Below are 26821 nucleotides of genomic sequence, written 5' to 3'. Positions count from 1 at the left end.
CTGCATTTTTTTGGTCTTAAATTCTTGCCTGAAAATTTTGAGTTATGTAGAAAGTTTTTTAATTGTTAATCTTCTCCTATACACAAATTTTGCTAATTTTTCGGCAAATATCTTCATTTTTTGAAGTTATGACTCGAAGAACAAAGTATATCAATTACACTTTTTCATTGTTGCCAATTCTTCAACTCAAAAAGGCACTTTTGCATTGATTTCAAGATTAACCGACGGGATTTACTATCAATTGCATTCAAGTTCCTATTTGGGGTCCGACTTCCGCGCTGAATGGCCAGCACTTCTAGTGCCACAAGTGGCCTCTTGGTAGGGGTGGACGCAGTATGGGTAGTTAGGGTCGGTGCTGAACACGTAGTCACCGGGGCACTTCATGTCCACCAGCTCGTAGCTGCTGTCGCTACCCTGGCGACACGACCAGTACCTGTGGGACAACCAAGTCTCTTGACAAATGACGTTAAATCAACGGTAAATCAACGTTATTTTAACCTATGATGCCGGTACTTTATCGTCAGGTTAGAATACATTGTGAGAAAATTAGTGAAGATGAAATCAGTAAACAATATTCGATATTCTTTATTAGGGAAGGCAACAATAAGTAACGGGAATGAATACTATGCATTATTTCAATGCATAAATAGCTATGAAAAATTTTCATGTGGTGCGACATCAGACTGCTGTCATCAAGAGGAAGGGAAGTCATCGATATCGGACGAAATAGACTTCTAAAAATGATTTGCAACTTACTCCATTTCCATGCCTCAGACTGAAAGCTAGTGGACAAATAGTTTGGCTTGGAAAAAAAAAACACGAAATTTCAGCGTAAATGTAGTTTTTATGAGAACTCTTTGCCACAGCATGTAAATCTAGATATTTATCTTCTAAAAATTAAAAATTTAATCTGAATAATATTAGGTTCTGATGTCTGCGTTTCAAGAAGGTGACAATTTCCAATGATAATTAAAATGAACATAATTATTAAATGAACTAACAATATTGATTAGTTTTGAGAAATTAAATTTTCTAGGTCTCAAGTTCAAAATTAAAATTCTAGAATACGTACTTGGAGCTGCATGATCCGTATGGGTAATTGCCAACTGAATTTGCAGTGCAACTTGGAGGCGGGAAAATTGGGTTGGGCGTTGTGGTGGTTTTTGGGGTGGTGGTCGTTGTGGTGGTGCTTATTGGGCCGCCACAAGAGTACTCAGCGCTGGGGTCGACGCAGTAGGGGTAGTTAGCGTTGGTGCTGAACACTTGGCCGCTAGGGCACTCCATCACCACAATATAGTAGCTGCTGCCGCTACCCTGGCGACACGCATAGTACCTGTGCACAACCAAGTTTTCAGACAATAACGCTAAAACAACATTTAATGAACGTTATTTTTCAGTCAGATGCCATTATTTTAACGATATGTGGGGAGACATTGTTAGTGAAAAAATGAAAACAGATATCCGAAACGGGAAATCGGGATACAATATTGGATTTTTTTCATTAGAGTAGTCAATAATGAACAATGGAACTAAACACTATTCAAAACTTCGATGCACAAGCAGTTGTCTGATATTGTACGGTGGCAAGGTCGCAACTTAGTCCGCCGCAATTTAGTCCATTTCTTTGCCTCAAATCGAAAGCTGCTGGTAAAGTAGTTTGGCTTGACCGAAAAGAGCAAAATTGTTTCTTAAATTTAGTTTTTACGGGAACGCACAACCTTAATGATTTCTCTTGTAATAATCAAGAAATAAAGTGAATAGTGATAAGTCCAAATGCGTGCGTCATAAGTAGGTAGTACTTATTGATTATTAACAAATTAATGAATGAGATGAAAACATCGATTAGTTTCTGGAAAATTAAACGCTCTAGGTCTTAAGCTCATATTGCAAATTCTAGAATACGTACTTAGAGTTGCAAGATCCGTATGGGTAATTGCCAACTGAATTTGCATCGCAAATTGGTGGCGGGAAAATTGGGTTGGGCGTTGTTGTGGTTGTTGGGGTGGTGGTCGTTGTGGTGGTGGTCGTTGTGGGGGTCGTTGTGGTGGTGGTAGTTGTGGGGGTTGTTGTGGTAGGAGTGGTGGTCGTTGTGGTGATTGGGCTGGTTGTTGTGGTAGTTTGGGTGGTTGTTGTAGTTGTGGCGTCTGGATCAGCGGTGGTCGTTGTGGTTGTTGTTGTTGTTGTTGTGGTGGTTGTTGTGGTGGTTGTCATTGTAGTAAAGTCACACTGAGTCCATGGATCGCACACACGAGAATCTCCCTGCCAGCAGGTGTGTGTGACCGGGTCGAAGTAATAGGCTGGAGCGCACGCGAAGTGACCGTTTGGCGTCCCATCGGAACCACAGTAGTAGTACTGATTGCAGTTCGTTAGGTCAGCGCATTGTTCATTGACTGAGCATAAGTTAGCTGAATCACAAGGTTTGGGGGGCGCGTCACTGCAGATGCCGGCTTTTGTAACGTACTGCCCTTCTGGGCAAACCACTGAATGAGTGTTAATGACTTCCCCATTATTACATTGGTATCCAACGGAACATTTGGGTGGAACCACAAAATATTCTGGTCCAGCCGATCCGTAGCCGACACAATCAACGCAGCTGCCGCTCACACAGGCTCCAGAATCGGGGTTCGTCACGGCCCCTGTACAATCTTCTATGTCGGTGATGATGCCATCCGCGTCGCACTTGGCAGAGTACATGGGATTGTGGGTGTCGCAAATGTCACTGACGCATTTGCATACCGAGGCCGATGCTATTGGAACACATTGTGTTGCATTTGTTGAGACCTCTTCACACACCTGCAGATAGATGGTCAAGAATTAATAAGCAAAGAAATGCCAAAAAGTTTACCATATCTTGAATGAAAACTTTGATTAGGTAGTTACTATTTTGCAAAAAAAAAACACTTCATTAATCATGCAAATGATCATGGAAATTAAGTGTGTAATTAAATTCTTAGTTTACAGTATTACAGAATTAGAAGACGAAGTAATTGGAAGCAGATTATTTTTGGTTTGATTACAGTCACTTTTAAACGAACGAAAACTAGTAATTAATCTTCAAAACGACTTGTTGACTACTGTCAATGCACTACGAACACTCAAGTTGTTCGTGATCATCAATTACGTTTAGTAGGTGAAAACAGCACTAAAGTTACTTATATATCGATATAAAATATATTGCTTATATATTTCAATTGAATTTACGGTGCCTGGAGTGCATTCTGGAAGCGGTATTGGAGCCGGGCCATTGCAGATGACGGGCTGCAAACAACTGCCACAATCATACTTCATTCCAGTAACGCCGTCACAAATGGTGCTACTAATTGGAGGTAGGCCTCTGCACAAGCGATATATAATTTCTGAAATTTTTGTATAGATTCAAACTGTCGTACTACGATGATTTTTATCCGTGTCGTAAGAAAAAATAAATCATCAGAATACCTTCATATCATCTACTTTGTGTTAATGAAATTTATGTCTGTGTCTGTGTTGTCCTATTTGGACAACATGACACATCGTTTCTTTAAGAGCAGTTGCCTTATCCTCACCTGACCGCCACCACGACCATCAGCAAAACCTGCAAAAAAACTTGAGATTAACTCGCAGATAGGCCTTCTGAAAGAAGGTTATCATTACAGACTGCAGAATAATTTGTTAGTGAAATAATACGTGTATATTCATCCCATAAAGTGAAAATTCTGAAGTCCATTTGAATTTATTCATTCAACGTTGTTTCCACTGACGAGGAAAATACAAATCTTTTCCTCTATTTCTAAGCGATTGATAGTATAATTTTTTGTGAAATACAATTGTCATCCCTCATGGTTCAAATGTCGTCCAAGATTCACTGTATGGCTAGTATGGGGTGAATGCCAAAGGCCACCTATGCCAAACTTCACACTTAGTTCATATTTCTTCAAGTAGGTAAGAACGCTAGAGGGCATAACAGCCTATGAAGTCAAATGCTCAAAGCCACAGCGCCGGATGTTCATTGCCACAAAATAAGCTTGCTAAAGGTAAGCATGGCCATACTGCAAATGGCCTAATCTCTTCAGGCCTAACCTACACAAGTTGCAATAGAAAGGTGATCCAGGTGTGCTGGTAGAGCCAGTCATTGGCTGCAAGAAGGTTGTGAGCCAGGACAGCGTGAATAGGTTAGGCCGAAAGAGGTTAGGCCGGCGTAGGTACAGCCGGATGAGGAACTACCTGCTTTTGAGCGAGCTTGCTTAAGCATTGGCTGAAGACCTACGGCGCTATTATCTTTCGGCAGTGTGGCGCTTGTCTGGATTATAGAGTTCAAGCGTAGTCTGTGGTTTCTAGCTCTGAGGCTGAGTAAAGTTAATGCATGGTGAAGCTGGTCGATGGCTCCAAGGCTTATTGAAGCGCAAAATTTGTGCTCTACGGCTGCGCTTCTCATTGTATCAGTAGTTGTTATCGCGTTGTTTTTGTTCTCCTCGATGTCGTCGCCATTAAGCTTACCAATAGAATTTTCCGCAGCATTCCGAAGCTTTGCTTCCTCTCAAGTCCACTTCTGTTCCTGCAAAGTAAATAATATTAATTATTTGCGCAAATCATTGTGAATCTTTAGGAATTATTTTTAATTTAATTTTTAAATACGAGTTCATACTGTAAAATGTCCTAATAGCTGTGCTAATGAATGCTACAGTTTGTTATAAAAATGGTGAGAGAGTTACGCTGTTACGAAAAAATTGGAGAAAAAAATTAATTGACAGCAGGATGCGAAATTGAGCCCTTAGTGCATAATTGGATTTCTGCTAGGTAGTGAATCGTTCGTTACAATATTGACAGGTATTGTATACTGTCTTACTGTTCTATTGTCTTTAGCGTGTGTCACTCTCTGAGCTGTACGTGTGTTTTGTCAGTCCATATGCGTTCTGGGCAGGTTCGTCTGACCGCGTTAATTTGTCTTTGACGACCAGACGATTTTGATATATCCTCGGCGTGAGCGTATTAAATGATATTTTTGCGATGGTCGTGATGCTGGGACCACCGAACCCTGACGCCTCTATATACAGCTTACGTACAAGTGCCTTAATGCCATTAAGCAGGTAATGAGAGTGTTTATTTGCGAGGTATTTGGTGCTTCTGAGGTATTGGGTGTGTCTGAGGTATTGGGTGCAAAGACGGTAAAATCAGTGATATGGATGTATTTATTGGTGCTTGTGCGTTGTATGCAGTTATCTGAGATCATAATACGCGTGATCAGAAATTCTAACCTATAGATGTTTGTACATGAAGAGAGAGTAATGAATACGATAAATCTTGGTTCCTAGTGTTGGTGATAGTTTTTTACACCTTTGTTGCAGACTTTTATTTGTATCGAGTCAAATTGACAATTCTTGTCTTGTCATGAGCCTCGGCTGCCTTGCTTTTACTGATTAGTCTTTTCATCTGTGCAGGTTCTCACGGGTGCTCTGTCTCTTGTTTGCACTGCATCAGATCTTAAATTTCCATTTGTGCACTTAATTAGTGGAATTATTTCTTACGCCAATGAAAATTAGTTAGGTTGTGCCTTATTTAATAATTAGATTTGTTCACGCAATAAGTTTCTACCTCGCAATTTTTCCCATTCTTACAGCACGCAGGCAACTTTGATATACGTATTCAAACAACTTTTTATCATCTCGAACGAGATATAAGTCGAAATGCGGTCTGAAATAGAACAAGTGCCTGGAAGTCGAGGCCATGTGTATGACATGATGGCTTTCGTTCTTAATAGAGAGTTACCGTACAATCGTTAAGTCATCATTAAGCAAAAAAAGTAACAAATGACAAATCTTGCAACACATATGAGTGATAAGAACTCAAAAAAGAAACACGTTCATAATTCCTCACCGTTGAACGATGTTGACGTCTTGCACTCAGTTCCAAAACTGCTGAGAGGTGATCCGTGCTGCTCGCTCGACGACTGAAAATGCTGTGCTCGGGTCACGGTAGCTGCGCCTTATATAGGCGGCCGTGACCTGGATGAGCTGTCCCATCAGCCGCTCCGATGGGACGTTAGGTGTGTATTAAAATAGCCTAAATGAGAATAGGCTGGAACATTTATAAACTGTTGAAGAATTTATGTTACGTGTACACTTAAAAAAAGTTTTCGGATGAGGTGAAACCCCAAAAAAATTAAGTTGGCACATCGATGATTATAGGTGGCGATGGTAGATTATAGGTGGCATAACGGTGGGTGGCCAGATCTGCCAAAAATCGACAATAAAACACCAATAAATCGAGAGGATGGCGAGAATAGCTGGCAGTCATCGATGAATCATCAATGATTTATAGGAAATGAATCATCGATGGCGCATTGCAGGCAAATCAAATGTAAGCCACCGATAACTGTTTGTCAAAACTGCACAGTGCCCGAAGGAATTTATCACTGTGATTTATCCAACGTAGAAAGGATTTATTGGGTTGCAGTTCATTCAAGATCCAGACGTAACCATGATTTCGTTCTGTGTGCTTGGCTTGCAAGATTTTGATTCAAATAAATTTAGCGAAAACTTAGCGGGAATTCTGTAGGTACGAGTAAAACTGACAGACAATTGTAGGGTATTTTTCATGCCAAAGCGAAGCAACTGGGTATGTGTCAGAATGCTCCTGTTATAAATTATCCGAGGAACAGTGGAAATTTTTGATGCGAAAAATAAAGTTTTTCAAGAGATGGTGGCGAATCCAATTTTTCCTCTACACCTAATATATTGCGTAAATTTATTGCGAATTTTGTGTAAGCGCCAACTTGCTGTGCTTGAAATATTGCGATCAATTGAGACTAATTAATTATTTCATTAGGTGTAAATTATATGGTTTGATTATGTGTGTTTCATAATATTTATATTATTCTCAAGTTGCCGCATTTGTCTAAAGCCACGTTGACGCAGTCGACTGCGATCCGGCATCTCTAGAGCGCAGCGAGCAGACATACCTGTTGGGTTGGAGCACGTCGGCGTAGAGCTTCTTTCTCATTAATCCTTAACAAGTCCTGCTTGAAATATGTGCTTTCCGGGTAATTTACTTGCCGAAGTGGTATCCTCTTTACGCTGAGTGATACGAGTAAAAATTCGGTTTTCTATCGCTGACTTCGATAATGAAATTTAATTATTTTGGGGAAATTTTCTTAAACTGTCAGATAATTATTTTGAGTTTACGTCTAATTAAGTGGTGTCGAGGTCTTTCCTACGAAAAATATTAAACATTAGGCTAGAGAAAAGCGGGTGAGTGAAGAGACGACGTTAGTGGGTATCATTCGAGTTAGTGAAGCGGGTATGAGATCATTTTCAATTATTGATTCAAGTGTCTGACTTGAATGTGAAATAAGTAGCGTCAGATGGTATAACATTGGCCCTTTTAATGTAACATTGGTCCACAAATAGAAAATGGTTTGCTTGGGATGTATTGTTATCATGTGATGAGTTCTTGACCCAGTTCATTTATCAAAGGATATTTAGCAGAACTGGCTTGATTGTTGATGATGTTTTGGCTTTAATCAATATTTCTTCAACATACTGGTGCTACTCCATCTCCACAGTGATGAATCATATACATGTACTACTTCTTATTGAAGAGCTACTGAAAATTGAGTGTATATTAATATTATATATTCCATTTCTTCATGTATTTTTTGTGTATTGGGGCTGGTGCATATGTTTATTGTAAAGTATTAATATCTTATAATATCATGATAGCTTTTGTCCTGCATTGGGGGTAACTTTGGCCTAAACATTTAAACAAATAATAGTAACTTTGTAACTTTGTTGATAATATCAACAAAGTTACAAAGAAGAAAAATAAAAATGTTGCAACTCTTCTTCAGAAAATTATGTTGATATGATATTGAAGTCATATGGGCTAAGGGAAACATTGTCCTTTGGAAACCTTTGGAAGAAATATAACAAGAAGAAGGACGCATAAACTTTTTGACAGGCTTAATAATGAAGACAAAAATTGTGTTGAAATCCGAAGACTTTGCTGTTGATAACTTTAGGATTGTTAAATTTCAATGGACAGAAATGTTCTGGCGAAATTGTCGGCTTATCTGAAGGAATACCTTCATTTGAGTGCGTGGAAAGAGACTTAAGTTTTCACGCTTGCCAGAGAAAAAAGAATGACTGACGTACGACTTGCCGTATGTTTGCCAGAAGATAAATTCTTCAAGTTTAGCTTCAAAGAGCAACCAGTTTCATATAGGTACCAGAAATCAAGAACTTTGTGTGATCTTAAATAACTTTTTTCTTCTACACTTTACACTGCAATGTTTTATAAAAAATTACGCATTTGTGTCATTTATTGATATTTCTGAGCGTTTAATGTTATTTTTTGATATATAAGAGGGAAAAATAAGCAAAACGTATACATCAGATGCTAAGTCTTTCTGGTCTAGTTTTAGCCAGCCCAATATTGAAACTAGGTTTCATATGGTTTAAATGGATGGGACAAAGTTTCCATACTTGAAGGCAACTTTGAGCCGAATATCCAAAAAAGTATAATATTTCAATGTGATTGAGAGGTCTCAATAATGTTTTAATTTAATGATGAAAAGTATTTTAATACTTGAACGTACGGTGAAAATTATTATAAACGATGTCATGAGATATTGAGCTGATAATACGATAACAAATTTGAGCCAATGTTTTCCCTAGCTGACGGTATAAGATAACTTTGATTTGGTTTAATTGGGTGTATTGAATCCAATCAGTAGAAATGACCGCTCCCCGAACTGCGGTTAACTTGAAATTCACGTGTTTAAATCACTTCTAATACATACACTTTAATTCTTACCCCAATTATTGCTTCCGCCATGTAGACTAGACATGGCTAGACTAGACTAGATAAAGCTATGGAAAAATATATGTTCAGATTTGAAATGCCTAGCACCTTATCGAACCCGATGGAAGTCGAGTAAATATTTCAAACTATCGTCAGCCCTGAAAAGATCCGGTCAAATGACTCGATTTTAGATCTTCTGTGAACAAGGCACGAAAGGGAAAAGAATCGGCGTCAGGCCACATCAGGCCTACAATTCAGCGCCGAGATCGCTATGATATGATATGTTATGTTATGATATGATATGATATGATATGATATGATATGATATGATATGATATGATATGTTATGATATGATATGATATGATATGATATGATATGATATGATATGATATGATATGATATGATATGATATGATATGATATGATATGATATGATATGATATGATATGATATGATATGATATGATATGATATGATATGATATGATATGATATGATATGATATGATATGATATGATATGATACGTTATGTTATGTAATGTTAAGACTGGCACACTCCTGAAGCGCTTTCCTGAAACGATGCAGCGCATCACGCGGAACTTCCTCCGCGGTGTGCATCGCTTGAGCATGATTGGCTACCGGCAACGCCTGATTAATTTTACGTGATTCAAAGTATATGTTCCAAATAACTGTGAAAAATTGTGTGGCCGGCGTTTTAGTTGCCAGCCGCCCAGTGAAAAATAAACTTATTCTCCGTTATTTAAATGTTGTGCTGGTTTCTTGTATTAACTTGGAAAAAAGCCACATGGTTTTTTCCACGTGCGGGCCTGTCACTGAAATGCCGACAAGGTCGGTTTACGACAATTTTGGGAACAGTGCATATGAGGAATCTCTTATCGTGCAGCTTCTGTCGTATCGCGAGAGAGAAAATAGAGCATCATTTCTGGCAATCAAATACAACGCATTTTCCTTATCTGATTACAGATTTCTCGCTTATCAACCAAACGAATGAAGGTTAAGGGCAAATTGCAGCAGAAAATTTATCAACTTCAATCAATATATTCAATAATGCTAGGGTGATATTAATAATTTTTCATATAATGCTGCGGAATTTTCCATTTAGTGTCTCCAAATATAATAAGGTAATATTATCTGAATATTGCATGTATTCAACTAAGTTCTACAAAATCGTTCAATTCTAGCATAGGAAAAAAATATGTATGCTCTGAATAATATTATTGTAGTTGCATAAATCCCAGGATTTCGCGAAATAGTCACGATGTGAAATTTAACATTTAGATGGGCGTATGAAAATAAAAAATATGAGGTTAGGAACAAAATATTGAATATCAAAAAAAAGTTGTTATCTTGTATTCTCGCTCATCTTTGTTGCATGGAATTTTTAGGCAGGTTAGCGTTTAGTTGATTGAACTGAGCAGCGCAAGATTCATCTGCTGCTACAATATTCATTATATTATGAGTAAATAAAATAAACATCCAACGCGTATCACAAGAGAGAAAGCAAATGTCAATCACGAACATACCAATTAGATGACAGTTTTCCGTGTGTATCGGCACCACGTCACATAACCTTGCGCCGCAACAGCTGCTGCGATTGACACGCTGGGCGAGATACGGCCGAGTCCCCGAATTGTGAAGAGGGAAATTAAACGATTGAAAACGACGTGAGAGACCAAACAATGAAATATATTAGAGACCATATAAAGACCAAAAATGAAATAATATTATTTTATTGCTTTATAACTGTAATTTACAGTATATGAGCCTATCACTAACACACTACGCAACTTACCCTAGTGTCGGATTAATTTTGAGCTATAAATCAGGTACCCTGAGCGCCGGTCGGCGTCAGGCAGAAGTATACTCACGCTTAGGATAACACTGCCCGACGTCTTAATCACGTTTGTCGGACTGCCATTAGCATATAGAAAATTTACTCTATCCACTGCATAGCAATGTAAAATAAGGGCTTTAACGGGTCTTTTATTAATCAAGATAACTGATCTTTATATTATTAACGGGTTTTGGAATGACGGACTCTGGCAGAACGGTATTTCGAAGATTCAGGTATTTTTATTGCTCACATTCTACGTCGTGCTAAGCTGATAGGAGCAAAATATAAGTAAATAATAATGCAAGAACTTAATAATAAAAACATAAACTTAATAATAACAACACAAAACCAAAAACTGAAATTGCGAGTAGTAGCTATAATTCTCTTTTATACAAGGAATTTGTTTATTCACTTTGGTACTGAAATACTTAAATTGTACGACTCCGATAAGGTTTGCAACTATTGTCCCATGTCTTCCTTGCTGTTTCGTATAAAGATTTTCGCAACAATTCTGCAATGTTGACTAGTGAATTTTCTTACGAAATTCTCATTAATATCTGATTATCAATCTGGTTTTCGTATGAGCACTAACACGACGAAGGCTAACTTTTACCTAGTCCAAAACCTGCTTAAGATATATCGTCCAAGGGACTACTGTGTTGCTATTCTTCTTAACTTGCAAAAGGCATTGCATGTCGTAAATCATTAAATTCTCCTGAGTAAACTTTACAGTTATGACACTAGATAGCCTTTCAATTCATTAATGCAGTAATATCTCACGAAAATAGAACATTCTGTTTCGTTGAACGAATCAAATTCACTTATTAGACGTAGATATATGAGTGTAGCGCAGTGCTCTGTCCTTAAGGGCATCTTTTCTTTAATATTTTCATTAAAGACATCCTCGCTTGTTTTCACGCAAACTTCAAGCATTTTGCTGATGAGGTCTTATTTTAAGTCTCATAAAGATGAAGCGTGTGATCATGTTTGGATCTGTGGTAAACTAGTCATGATGTCTTTCAGAAAACAAGCTGATGGTGCTTAGAGATGAAACAAGTTGATATTTTTCACTGTCAGACACATTTCCGTTTAATGATGCTACACCTTCAATAGGGAAATTTAGATTGGGTTCATGATATTCAGTATTGACATGAAGATTTCCTGTGAAAGCACCTTAGCTTTGCTTGTCAGGGGCCGATCGAGTAAAGCCCAAATGTCACGTCTAGTGCTAGTACGACGTGAAGTTTTCGTATGTATAATCCCTTTAGTTTTGGACGGAACCGTATTCAGGAGCATAGGCCCTACCTGATTTTTGTTTGTTCTGCTGTTGCTGCAAGTAGCGCATCAGCTACGCTACTCCCTTTTTAAAACTTTAGAAAGACCAGGGCGCCCCATTCGAGTAAGTTGAAGATCGAGTAACGCTATGAAGTATTAATCTGTCCCAAGAATGTTTGTTGTTGAATACTGTATGTTCGTTTTGAGTAGAATACAATATTTTTATCAATTATTTTTTTAATGTTACGTGCGTTTATTAGTTTTTTACGTGCGATATTTCTAATATAGCAGTTAAATAGAAGAAATAGGAGGGAAACAAAGATTCGACGTGATTTCCCATTGTTCATTTCCCCAACAAAATTTCCCATTGTTTCACGGTCAATTTATTTCCGGAGCAGTCTGGTGAAATGGGTTGGGCGTACATCGTACCCAACCCAAGTGAAGCCACTAGGCATAAAAAATGCCCAGTGGCTTTTTTCTAATTGTTTACTCTCATGTCAATACAGAAGAATATATAGTCTGGTCACACGACTCACACGCCTTAGCCGAACCTTAGGGCGTTTGGAACGATCAAGCGTTTAATAAACATGCGTTAGATCTTGAGGGACTCATACCTTGCTGGTATATTCTCAAATCTTACACTGTAAATGGGGGTTGAAATAAAATGATTCCTGGACAGATTAAGATCAAGTTCGTCGAGCCATATTCATCATGATTGCAAAAAGTTATTTACCCTACAATTATCCATGTTATCCATCATTCACCGAGGATAAAAAGACACTTAAGTTAAATTATTATTGAGTTTTTTGCATCGTGATTCGTTGTCCCGTGCATTTGATGCTCAAAAAAGTTTGTGTTATGCATGGTATCAGTGACGTTATAATATATTTATTATTTATTTAAATTTAAAAATATAATTAAAATTAAGTTTTAATCCCGGTTATTACCGTCTGATTGGCAATTTGGATTAATCTTTCTTCAAAACGGTTCTGGCGAATGTTCAAGCTATACGATAATCGTTTGCTATGACCTCAGCTAGTTTTTGAGAATGAACTGATGCAATTTAGTGTGCATGCTGATGTATTTTTCTATTATGATACTGATGAACTCGTACATTTTATTTCATTTTTACACGTCTTCTTTCGAAATAATTTTTCTTTTTTTTCCGCTTATTGATCGATTAATGTTTCAGTTGAACCTCGGTATTTAGACAAAAAGGGGTATTTCGTAGTCATTTTGAATATGGTAGTCAGATTAACTTCTCGCAACCGAAATTTCTTAGCTCGATGTTCCATGACAAATATTCCTCAAGAATTTAAAGACATGTTTTTGTATTAATCTGTGTTTGAGAAGAAAAAGCCTGCTGCGTTACATTTTAAATGATTGTTAGTAAATAGTTTGGCATGTGCTCGAACACGCTTTCATATCGAAACAACAGGTTAAACCAAAACATCGTGAAATTCATCATAGGCAAATTCATAAGGGATTTCTAATTTTAAGTCAATTTCGTACTTAACGCTCAGCGCAGAGCCTGAGACTGTCAGTAAAATAATGGATGTCAGGTTCAGTTCTCAAAGCCAGTCCTTTAGAACACTCCGCTCCGCTCCCATACCTAACCCTCTACCGCCGTATGCCACTCTCCGGGAACATATAAACTGTCAACTTAAATTAAACGTAGACTATTGAGTGTAGCAAGCTGACGACGTTTGTACGCAACAGAGAACATTTTAAAGTTGTCGTACGTGGCGGCAACCATCAGTGCAAGTCATTTTGCATTGATGGTTGCAAAAGGGTAGGCTTGTGTGACAATATTGCTGTGGTTAGTCGAGTCAGGCGGTAGAGGGTCAAGAATCATGTAGTACGGTCACTGAACGCAGCATCGAGACCAAACGGCCTCACGCGGTAAAATTTCTGGTCCGCGGGCTTCCTTCTAGCGTCGGCATCCTACGTCTGGCTGCACACTTCCCATCCACTCCCCACACACGTCGTGCACACAGTCCCCTACTTGTTATTGAGAAGAACTTTATCTTTATTTTGTTTGCATTATTGTGTATAAATAAAAATTAACATTTTTAATCACCGGGCGATTTACTACGAATTTTGCCTACTTGTTTATTTATAGGATTTAAACTGCCATGGATAAATTTTACTCTATTATCAAATTGGTTGTTTTCTTACTGATAACCCTTTTTGACAATACTTGTTCGTAATTTACAGCAATTTTGTGTCGTGATAGCACAACCAAGTTGACGTAGACTGTTGACAACCAAAGACTGTAATTGAAACGTCGGCCCTTCAAAGTCACCAGCCTCGAGAAAACAACTGAAAAGAGGAGAAGGGAACTAAGGAAGATGGGAGGGGAAGACGTCACTCTTCAACCGCAAAGACTTATGGACCGAGATATGCACCTTCTTCCACTTCCAATATACAAAAACGGAACATTTTATTATCTTTAATCTACGGAAGCTTAACAAAATTTTTTGGTAAAATTTTATAATATCTACCACATGAATTCTGATTCAGAAGTGCATGGTATACCGATCAATGAAGAATAAAAAGTTAAACCTGCGTACGTCAAGAAAATGGTAGAAAAGTTGCGCTTCGCAAACAACGGGGTGCAAAATGCTATCCTTACTGATAACAGTTGAAATACAAAATGTACAAAGTTCATCTTTGAGTATGTGAAATAAAGGAAAGTAGGTGGAATAGTAATCAAAATTTCAGTTGTCTATTTGATTTAGGAGGTGATTTTTTAGGAGGTGAGTTTTTAGGAGGTGATTCTTTTCGGAGGTGAGTTTAAAGAAATAGTTAAGAATCTCCGTAGGACACGACGTGGCCTGACGGCGATACCTCAGCCTCTTACTAATTAAGTGTAGGAACACTGAGTCCATGGGTCGCAAACACGAGAATCTCCCTGCAAGCAGAAGTGTGTGTCCGGGTCGAAGTAATAGGTTGGAGCGCACTGGAAGGGTCCGTTTGGTGTCCCATCGGAACCACAGTAGTAGTACTGATTGCAGTTCGTTAGGTCAGCGCATTGTTCATTGATTGAGCATAAATTAGCTGAATCACAAGGTTTGGGGGGCGCATCAGCGCAGATGCCGACTTTGGACACGTACTGTCCTTCTGGGCAAACCACTGAATGAGTGTTAACGACTTCCCCATTATTACATTGGTATCCAACGGAACATTTGGGTGGAACTACAAAATATTCCGGTCCAGCCAATCCGTAGCCGTCACAATCAACGCAGCTGCCGCTCACACAGGCTCCAGAACTCGGGTTGGTCAGGGCGCCTGTACAATCTTCTATGTCGGTGATGATGCCATCCGCGTCGCACTTGGCTGAGTACATGTGGTTGTGAGTGTCGCAAATGTCGCTGACGCATTTGCATACCGAGGCCGACGCTATTGGAACACATTGCGCTACACCTTCACACACCTGCAGATAGATGGTTAAGAATTAATGAGCAAAAAATGCAAAAGTTAAGTAAAGTTTAGCATATCTTCAATAAAAATGTTAATTAGATAGTTAATATTTTGCAAAAAACACTGCATTAATGATGGAAATGATCATGAAAATAAAGTGTGACATTAAATTCTTAGTTTAAGATATTACAAAATTAGATGACGAAGTAACTGGAAGCAGATTATTTTTGGCTTGATTAAAGACACTTTTAAACGAATGAGAACTAGTAATTAATCTTCAAATGTAAATTAATCTTCTACTGTCAATGCGCTACGAACACTAAGGCTATTCGTGATCAACAACGTATAGTAGGTGAAAGCAGCACTAAAGTTACTTATATCTCGATACAAAATATATTCCTCAAATATTTCACTTGAACTTACGGTGCCTGGAGTGCATACTGGAAGCACTACTGGAGTTGCCCCATTACAAGCGACGGGCTGCAAACAACTGCCACATCGATACTCAATACCCGTAACGCCGTCACATATGTCGCTACTAATTGTAGGTAGGCCTCTGCACAATCAATATAGAACTATATACAGCGATGGTTTTTATCTATGAGGTGTAAGAAAAAAATACCATCATCAGAATACCATCATGTTATCTACTGAGTAATAATGAAGTTTGTGTCATGTTGTCCTACTTGGACAACATGACATATCCATTTTTTCTAAGTGCAGGTTAATTACGACCCTCACCTGACCGCCACCGCGACCATCAGCAAAACCTGCAAAATGATAAAAACTTATGATTAACTAAACCTTAGGTTTTCTGAAAAATGTTATTAATACAGACTGCAGCATAATGTGTTAGTGAAATGATACTTTTATATTCATCCGATAAACTAAAATTTTTAAGTCCATTTGAATTTATCCAACTGTTTTTTCCACTGGTGAGATAAATAGAAATCTTTTGGTCTATTTCTATGTGATTTACTGTATAATGTTATGTAAAAATACAATTGTTATCCCTCAAGGCATAAAATGTCGCCTAAGATTCATGTATCAGTCGTAGGTAACTTGTTGTTATAGTTCTCCTCAATGCAGTCGCCATCACTCTTACCGTTAGAATTTCCCGATACATTTTTGAAGTTTTTCTTTCCTTTCAAGTCACCTTCTGCTCCTGCAAATGAAATAATATATTAATTTTTCGCCGAAAACATTTGGAATCTTTAGGAATTTGTCTAAAATTAATTTGAAGTTCATACTGTAGAACGTCCTAATAACTGTGGTAATGAATGCAACCGTATGTTATAAAAATGAGAACTTTGCGCATTTTTATGTTTCTGTAAGCCATTGATAAGTGATTAACGTGCTGGAGACGTTGAGCGAATTATTTTCAATTAGGTTGATGCAAGAACGCACGAAAATTGAAGTGGAGTTGCGCAGTCACAAGGAAATCGGAGAAAAAAACGGGTAGTGGCGCAGAGCGGCATAGAAGAAGAAGAAAATGAAATGGCATCAAGAGGCTAAACTAGGCGCTTAGAACATAATTGGATTTCTGCGAGGATATGAATTGCTCGTTACAATAGTGACAAGATTGTACTGTCATGTTTTATTATCATTAGAGTGTGTCACTCTCGGCGTGTTTCGTCAGTCCGTATGCGTTCTGGGCTAGTGTCTCTGGCCGCGTTAATAATTTGTATCTGACGACCAGACGACCCAAATAAAAATTACGGGTGTTGCATCGATGGTTATAAATGGCGGTAGTTGATTATAGGTGACGTAACGTTAGGTGGTCAGATCTGCCGAAAATCGACAATAAAACACCAATAAACCGAGAGGGTGGCGAGTATCGGTGGCAGTCATCAATGAATCATCAATGATTTATAGGGTCTAAATCATCGATGGTGCATTGCAGGCAAATCTCGGGTAAGCCACCTATAGCCGTTTGCACAAACAACACAGTGCACGAAGGTATTTGCCACTGTAAATAAGACAAAACAATGACTTCGTTCCGTGTGCTTGGTTTTTAAGATTAAGTTGTGTTAAGTAAGAAAATTTAGCAAAAATTTAGCGTGAATTCGGTAGGTACGAGTAAAACTGACAGACAGAAGCAAGGTGTTCACAAATTTGTCAAGCCAAATAGTAGCTACTGGGCATGTATCAGACTGCTCCTGATACAAATTGTTCGAGGAACAATGGAATATTTTGTCGCTAAAAATTCAGTTTTCGAAAGATGACGGCGAATCCAATTTTTCATGTTCACGTGAGATATTGCGTAAATTTATTGCGAATTTTGCGTATGCGCCTACTGACTGTGCTGGATATATTGCGATCAATTGAGACTAATTATTGTATCATTAAGTGTAAATTGTATGGATCGATTAAGTGAGTTTCATAATATTTACATAATCTCAAAATGCTCCATTTATCCAAACTCTAAACTCTAAAGCCACGTTGACGTGGTCGAAAGTGGTTCAGCATCTCTAATGAACAGCGAGCAAGTCGAATTTGAGTGAGCACATGTTCACGTTCATTCTTGTTGGGTTGACGCGCTCGTTGGCGTTGAGCTTCCTACTAATCTTCACCATGGGCCAGATTATCAAAACTTCGTAACTTTTTGTACTTACGACAAAAAAGTTACGTGTTACGGAAGTACACCCTAATTTTGGCGTTATCAAAACTTTCGTACGCAAGACTTTGCTAAAAGCGTATTATCAAAACCATCTGGCTAACTGACCAATCAGAGGCTTTGGACTTGCTTTTCCTATAGCTCCAGTAAGCTCCTTTCGGCCTGTGCGCCGTGCGCTTGGACGAAAGTAGGGTGTGTGGTGTCAGCGGCATTTGCGGTGTCTGACAAGGGTGTATTGGGATAAATGAGTGAGACGTTATCCAAATAAAATGCACTTGCAGAGCTGGGCAGCGCTACTTTGAAATGTAGCGCCGCTACCGCTACATGCTCTGAATGTAGCGGTCGCTACCGCTACCGCTATACCCACTAGATTGTAGCGAGCGCTACCGCTACCGCTACAGTAAAATGTAGCGCCGATACATTAGCCGCTACAATGGCCAAAATTATTGGAAATCTCTAAATATTTATTGTTCTGCTATTGGGATTTACTCATTAACATTTAACGATAATAAAACATTTTCAAAACGTATCAATGCAACTTTATTCCAACTAACCTAACCGAACTAGTACGGGTTAGATACAGTAAATAAAAGTTACAGTTATTTTTATGTTTTACCTTCCCTACATGGATGTCTACTTTAATCTACCAATCTCAAAAATTATCCAGATATACACATAAAAAATCAGTCTTTTATTTGTATATATATGTGGATTATTTTTGAGATTGGTAGATTATAGTAGACATCCATGTAGGGAAGGTGAAACATAAAAATAACTGTAAAAATAACTGTAAGCAAACTGAAACATGAAAAAATACCCGTAAGTGGTAACTGGTAACAACTTAAGGGGGGCGTCTACCCTAAAATTTTCGGTTATTGGCTTTTCCGGTTTTTAGTCTCATCTTAAAGCTGACATTCTGCCCTATCCTATGGTACCATCACCATCTCTGTACGTTGATTTATGCGTTCACGACAGATCATGAAAAGGAGGGGGGTGGGGGAGTTCTTTAACAAATAGAATAGGAGGAAATTCGCTGCGAGCACTTTAAATAGAGTGTCGGCTTGAGGTGCACCTTAGTTACCCGCCTGGCGTCGTATGAGGAGGTGTGCTTGCAGTCGCTCCCACCATCCTTGACTGGAATCAATCTCCTAAAAAGATTATTTTTGTATCCTTGCTACATTGAGTGCCTATTGCGATGCGCTCGGGGCTTTGTCGCGCTCTCCTGAACATTCACACTTATTGTCACGGCAAACCTATCTCCTCCTAGAGTTTTGAAGCTACAGCGATGAGACATATACCATTCGATTCGTAAAGACCATATCTATCGCGTAACGAAGCCCTTTTTAGCGCATTTTCTAATTTAGAAAAATGCACTATTGTGCTCGCCATTTCCGTCTGTCTGTCCGTCCGTCTGTCTGTCCGTCCGTCTGTCTGTCCGTCCGTCTGTCTGTCTGTCTGTCCGTCCGTGACTTCACGTTTTCGTCGACGAGAAAATGCGCTCTCTGTCACTCACTGCAGTGAGTACTGAGTTATTTTTTTAGATTTGTGCGGTGTTTGGATTCAAAATGGGGGGGGGAGGAGGAAAATTTGAAGAAAATGAGAAAAAAATGAGAAGAAAAAGGAAAAATGCATGTAAAAAATATTAAGGCAAAAATAAAAAAAGGGCTCGATAACTCGATAGGTATGGTCTTTACGTATCGAATGATATGCGTCTCAATGTTGTAGCTTGAAAACCCTAGGAGGAGATAGATTTCAGCAGCACCCCTTTTTGTCCGTTTTCTATGAATTTCACGTTTTCTATTAATTTTTCCAAAAAAAATGTTCTTGTATTTTGGTTTTACATATATGTGTGAAATTTCAGAGAGATCCGTTAGTAAATGTGGAAGTTTTTCTGGAGGGTATACCCCCCTTAAGTAAAATCTAAAGGCTTTGTCTATAAATATAGCGGTAGCGCTGTAGCGGCAAAACCTCGTATCGCTACTTAAATATGTAGCGGGCGCTACCGCTACCGCTACATTGCCTTAAATGTAGCGCCGCTACTGCTACTGAAAATGTAGCGGCCGCTACATGTAGCGTGCTACTGCCCACCTCTGTGCACTTGTTGCTGTGATCATTAACCGAAATTTCTTGCAATATGGGCAAATAAATGCATTATTCCCATTCAAAATTAGAAGAATTTTTTAGAAGGTTACAAAGAATTTAGAAATTGAATTTCGTGAATTGGAGTTGCGACTGTCATAAAAAGAAACAAATTTGTTTACAGAGAACTAGAAAAATGGTTTGCTTGTCAACCTCAATATAATTTTGAATCAAAAATGCATTAAGATATTGTTCAAGTGAATGATCATAAAACTCTAAGATATGAATATCAACATTTGCTTGTAAATTATAGCACCAAAGACAATTGACATTTTTATCCCAAAAGCACCGTTTACCACGATCACATATTATATGTCGGATTATTGACAAAATTCTATCACAATTCCCCGTTTTGCTACTTGCTAGCAAATCAATAGTTTCCTATTGCTTTAGCAGACACTCTTCGTGCGGAACTCCACTTACGACATCTCCGAGCAGGCGTGCAGTTACGTTACTTATCTTCCCGCGCAAATGTTTTGATAATACTACCGCTAGAGTTACGTCATCATATCAGCACTTTGGCCACTCTTAAGTCGATTGTGCGTACTTACGAAGTTTTGATAATACGGCCCCAGGCCCTGCTCTAAATATGCACTTCTCGGGTAATTTGTTTGTCAAAAAAGTATCCTTTTACAAAAAGTATCCTTTTCACGCAAGATTATTCACGGTGAAAATATTTCGAATCAAACGGCTGTCAAAATTTGTGTAATGTTCACATTATAAAACTTCGATACTTATCAAGCATTTTCCCGTAGCCTTTGCTCAGAGCTGAACAATCGTTCGTTATGAATAAACGAAGATTCTTCCAGCGGCTATTTACTCGAATATAGCAGCATGTTCATATAAAATTGTTGATGGAACCATCTAATCATTGCGGCGGTAGTAATCATCACGTAACCTCTGTCATTTGATGAAATTAATACTTGCAATACTTCAAATAAATTAGTTACTTCAAATAAAAAATTTTCGTATTTTATTTTAAAATTATTCAGTATTTAAAATAACTTTAGTGACAAGTCATCTCCGATGGCTCAACGGTAAAGGCTCGGCTTCGCGTGTAGGAGATCGGAATTGGAATCTTAGAGGCAGGGACTCTTCTTCAAGTCGATTTCTCACGAGGTATGTGTATGGTACTCTGATAATTTGTTCCTACTATACATGTCTGACATTGATACTTGTACTGTCATGGTGGATTTGCATAATCCCCCCTCAAAATGGTGTTTGTATGAAGCAATATCAGTAAATTCATAATATTCGGATTCGAAACTACAGGCAAATTTTGCATTGACTTCAGTATAAAGGTCGCCATCGATGGCTCATCAATGCACCACCGGTGTTAATAGGTAATTATTGGCGGAAAAATAGCTTTAGGGTGGGTGTGGGATAGATGGAGGGGGGCCATCGTCAGGTTATAGGTGTGAGAAAGGTGGTGCTCGCTGCCCTTAATTCACTGTAGAAATCATAGTTGCTCCACCTATAGCCTCAGCCGATAGCCATCATGAAAACATAGATGCTCCACTCTCAATTTTTATTTGAGGAAGTTAGCTCGGCGTGAGCGTATTCAAGAATATTTTTGTGATGGTCGTGATGCTGGGACAACCGAACCCAGACGTCTATATGTATAGCTTTCGCACTGGTGCCCTATCGCCGTTGAGCAGGTGATGAGAGTGTATTAGCAAGATATTGGGTGCGTCTAAGGTATTGGATGCGCCTCAGGTATTGGGTTCTTCTGAGGTATTGGGTGCGCCTCAGGTATTGGGTTCTTCTGAGGTATTGGGTGCGCCACAGATATTGGGTTCTTCTGCATGAGGATTTGGGTGCGCCTCAGGTATTGGGTGCGTCTGATGTATTGGGTGCGTCTGATGTATTGGGTGCGTCTGATGTATTGGGTGCGACTGAGGAATTGGTTGCGTCTCAGGTATTAGATGCGTCTCAGATATTGGGTTCGTCTCAGGTGTTGGGTTCGTCTCGGGTACGGTATTGGTTTTATCTTAGGTATTGGGTGGAACAATTTCTGAAGGCACCTAGTCAATAAGATGTTTTTGGATGTATTTATTTGTGTTTTTGCTTTGCTGGCTGTTATCTGAGATCAGACTGGGCGTTATCAGGAATTCAACCTAAAAATGTTTGTACATGGAGAGTCACGTCTATGAATATGTCAAAATTTTGTCGCATAATGATTGCGATAATTTTATTCACGTTTGTTGCAGATTTTCATTTTTGTTGTGTCAAATTGACTATTCTTATCTTGTCATGGGCCTCGGCTGCAGGTTCAATAATCTTTTCACCTGCGCAGGTTCTCACGGATGCTCTTTCTTATGTTTGCACTTCATCACATCTTCATTTTCCATTTGTGCACTTGATTAGTTGAATTATCACTTACGCCAATAAAAATTTGTTTAGGTTGTGCTTTAATTGATAATTATATTTGTTCACGTAATAAGTTTCACCAAATAAATTTTCTATTTTTCTTAACACGCAGGCAACTTTGAAATAAATATTCTAACACATTTATAAAGTGAGATGCGGTCTATGATAGAAAAAGTGACTGGAAGTTGTGGCCATGTTAATGAAATGAAGGATTTTGTACTTATTATAGAGTCAGCATTTAATCGTTAAGTTATCATTAAACAAAAGAGTAACAAACCACAAAGATTGCAACATAATTGAATGATATGAACATGGAAATAGTAACACGTCCATCATTCCTCACCGTTCAACAGTACTGACGTCTTCCGCTCAGTTCTTAGACCGCTGAGAGGTGCGCCGTGCTGTTCGCTCGACGACTGAAGATGCTGTGCTCGGGTCACGGTAGCCGCGTCTTATATAGGCGGCCGGGGCTTGGATGAGCTGTACTCGGGTCACGCAGCATAGTAAAATTAGCACCGACAGAATAGTAAAATTTCCTAAATGGAAAAAACTTGAATATTTCCGATTTTTAATGCGAAAAACTTTAATGTTTCTGATTTTTTATGAAGTGAAGTTTCGTGTACACTCATACAGGGTCCTTCAATAAAAAGTCCCTGATTTCAATAGGCTTTTGCAAAAATCATACAACTCATAAAGAACAATTAATTTTATTAGTGAATAGCTTATTTGATGCCATTTTATATCACTTAGCACACTTTACTTGGTTCTTAAAATTATGTTCGATAAATGATTTCCCCCATTGTTAAGACATTCACGAAGTCTTTCCCTGAAGTTGTCCATAGCTCTTCGTGTAACTTCCCTTGGAATGGCTGCCACGGTCACCCGACTTATCACCTTGCGATTTCTTTCTGTGGGGCTACCTAAAGGCTGAAGTGTACAAACATCGTCCCAGAAATCTGCAAGAACTAAAACATGCCATTAGGCAGGAAGTGGCAGCCATTCCAAGGGAAGTTACACGAAGAGCTATGGGCAACTTCAGGGAAAGAATTCGTGAATGTCTAAACTCTAAACAATGGGGGACATCATTTATCGAACATAATTTTCAAAAATCAAGTAAAGTGTACTATATGATGTAAAATGGCATCTAATAAGCTATTTACAAATAAAATTAATTATATTAATTGTATTGTTATATGTGTCGTATGATTTTTGCAAAAGCCTATTGAAATCAGGGACTTTTTTTGAAGGACCCTGTATAAAGAGTTTTTGGAAGAAGTGAAAGAACTTATGCTGATTAATTGAATTTCTAAATAAACATTAACAATTGTTTCTTTGCAAATGTTGACCAAATATTTGAATTTTCGTCTCGGGTGCTTGACTCTGCTAATTGAGTGAAACGGTTATGAGATCATTTCCATTATTTCTCCATGTGTGGGATGTGGGAGTTCAATGAAACGAATATAAAATAATTTTAAATTCGGGCTAATTGGGCGAATCGAAACTAGTAATAATCGTTACATCCTGAACTGTGAATAACTTTGAATTTTCGTGTTCAAAATTAATTTTAATAAATATTATTTATATTCCAATTATTGCTTCCGCCATGTTGAGAGACTGGCACCGTGTGATCACACTCCTGATGTGATTCCCTGAAACGATGTAGCGCGTCATACGGAACATACTCCGCGTGTGCATCACATGAACATTATTGGCTACCTGCATCACCTGATTAACTCTACGCGATTCCCAGTACATGACAAATCCCTTCATCGTTCACCTTCTGTCTTATTGCGAGAGAAGATAAATAATTATTTCTGGCAATTAAATGAAACGCATTTTCCTTATCTGATGATAGGTTCCCCGGTTATCATCCGCATGAATGAAGGTTACCGGAAAATTACTGTAGAAACTTTATTCATTTATTATATTCAATATTGTGAGGGTGAGATTGATTATTTTTCATAATGGTGCGTCATGTGCCAATTGGTACCTCCAATAAAATTAGGTACTATCATCTGAATATCACATGTATAAAACTAATCTTTACAATATCGTTCAATACTAGCATATAGGTATAGCATAAATAGATGTTGGGTCTTTGAATCGCATATTCACAAATCCCATCCTTTCCTAAAATTGCCGAGATGTGAAATTTGGTATTTAGCTTGTATACTAATCTGAAAAAAGTGAGTGACACGAAGTTAAGGATATTGAATATCAAAATGCGTTTTTTTCCATATATTTCTGCAAATAAATTATTTTCTATTTTACGAGAATTTTCTAATATCGTTCAGCGTAACTGCATGAAATCTCTAGGCCGGCTAACTATTTCTTACACAGAGCGAGATGCCCGGTATTCTTAATACAGTACAATATTATTAGCTTATAAAATAATACGATATTTATTAGATGATGCGTCAATAAATTAAGCAAATACCACTTGTGAAAATATTCTATCTTAATCACGAACACACCAATATGTTGATAGTTTTCTGTGTATACTGGCACTACGTCACGTAACCTTGCACTGCACCAGCTGGTGCGGTTAACACGCTTGGTGAGATACGGCAAGTCTCGGAATTCCATCGTTTGGTTATCGCCACGTGTAGAGCTTCGTCGCGTCCAATTACATCATGATTTCTCGAATGAAGATGCTTAACCAGAATCGAAAAATCAAAAAAACTTCAATGACGGAAAACAAATTGTTTCAATTTCCGCATATACGTATGAAGGGGCTGTTATGCACGTATCTAGGATACTTACCGTGCCAGGATATTGTATAAAGGGGCTGCTGGGGCGCGTATCCGGGATACTTACCGTGTCGGGATATTGTATATAGGGGCTGTTGGGGCGCGTATCCAGGATACTTATCGTGTCGGGATATTGTATATAGGGGCTGTTGGGGCGCGTATCCAGGATATTTATCGTGCCGGGATATTAGCCGGAAAATATTATTTCACTAGGAGAATGGCAAGGCTTTGCAAGAAAGGGCGGAAAGACGAGGACCAAAATTGATAGTTGATTTGTTATTTATGTTTACGAATTCAGGTTAATCCATTAGCGTCCAGCTGTTCGGCTCTATGTTGCCTTTAAAAATAGCGTTTTTTGTTTATGTATGAAGCTCATTCGTCCATTGGTACAGTATATCGCCTTTAATATGGCTGCTCTACAACCAGGTGGGCATATACTGTATGTCACCTATCATCTTTTTTAAATGAACGAACATTAGCAATGTGGAATGGATGCAATATACAGTATTTTGCACTCGCAAGGAAATTGGTCGCTGAAGGGTTAAATGATATAAATAGTATGCTGTATATTTTGTAGCGAGAATCACATGCACATAATTTACCCTAATTTCCCTTTCCGTAGACGAAGAAGTTGAAAAAGCTCGAAAACGTATGAAAATACTGAAAGCACGCATAATATTTATTTTTGTTAACTGTGCTAAAAAATGTCTATAATTTAAACGAAGAACCACCACCCCTCAATCTAAATTGTCCAATACCCTGACGGGTTCCCACTCAAACCCAACTAAACCAAACGCACTTAGAAGCAAGCGCACCCAATCATGCGCTATGCACCTTTTTCAACTCTTGCTGTTCTTTCCATTTCTCCTTCATCTTTTTGACCACTCTACGCCACCTCTTTTATTTTCTATTACTAGCTTATGCAAAGTATAAGACCGCAGCAGCAGCAGAAGACGACACATTTTTCGACACCACGGCATTGACTTTTTTGCGGCACCAAGAGATGAAAACAAACTTGAAGCGCGGACTCGAACACTACAGTCGTATACACGACATCGCTTAATCTCACATTCCTTGCCACCTCAACGCTTGCGCCTTAACTTTATATTGAATTCATATTTTGACTGTAATATAAATAAAATTAAATATATCCTCTAACTTCGTCCTCCACCGACGATGATCTAAAATTGTTTGGATTAGCGATTCCGAGCAAAGCCCGGTTAACAAAGAGTGATGATATATAACCAGATCGTATCAAGAGGAACTTATTGCTTTTAACAAATAACCCAATCGTAACTCATGTTGCAATTAAAAGGAAAGTCTCTCTAAATTGAGGGAATTTCGAAAACCAATTTTTAGCCTCAACTTTTAAAAATAAAAATCGGGCACATTGCAGCTGCCCATCAAATTTAAACTCATAGAAACAATATTCTATAAAAGGAACATATACTACAGGGTGACACAAAAAAAACAGAGCTCACTAAAAGTCTTATAACTCCTGAAATTTTATTCAGTTTGAAACAAAAATTCTATGGAATTATGTACAACCTATGTAGCCAACATCTGCAAAATCTCAATTCTATACCACAAAAACTCTTTGTTCTACAGCCGCTCAA

The 26821-nt window shown here is 38.3% G+C and overlaps 1 protein-coding gene across 1 annotated transcript; it reads right to left on the bottom strand.

Annotated features, from left to right (window-relative positions):
* Positions 1-76: 76 nt before the first annotated feature.
* On the bottom strand, positions 77-22866 carry LOC108683321 (uncharacterized protein PB18E9.04c). Its single transcript, XM_018172625.2, has 7 exons — positions 22799-22866; positions 16435-16494; positions 16071-16099; positions 15753-15885; positions 1907-2793; positions 1073-1333; positions 77-433 (listed from the first exon to the last, which is right to left on the bottom strand). Exons 2-7 carry the CDS (start codon positions 16453-16455, stop codon positions 256-258), a joined length of 1509 nt encoding a protein of 502 aa, XP_018028114.1. The 5' UTR covers positions 16456-16494; positions 22799-22866; the 3' UTR covers positions 77-255.
* Positions 22867-26821: the final 3955 nt, after the last annotated feature.

Source organism: Hyalella azteca, unplaced genomic scaffold, assembly GCF_000764305.2.
Source record: "Hyalella azteca isolate HAZT.00-mixed unplaced genomic scaffold, Hazt_2.0.2 contig8603, whole genome shotgun sequence".
NCBI classification, from domain to species: Eukaryota; Metazoa; Arthropoda; class Malacostraca; order Amphipoda; family Hyalellidae; genus Hyalella; species Hyalella azteca.
The sequence above is the reverse complement of the archived record's forward strand: the minus strand, read 5'-3'. Positions and strand labels throughout refer to the sequence as shown.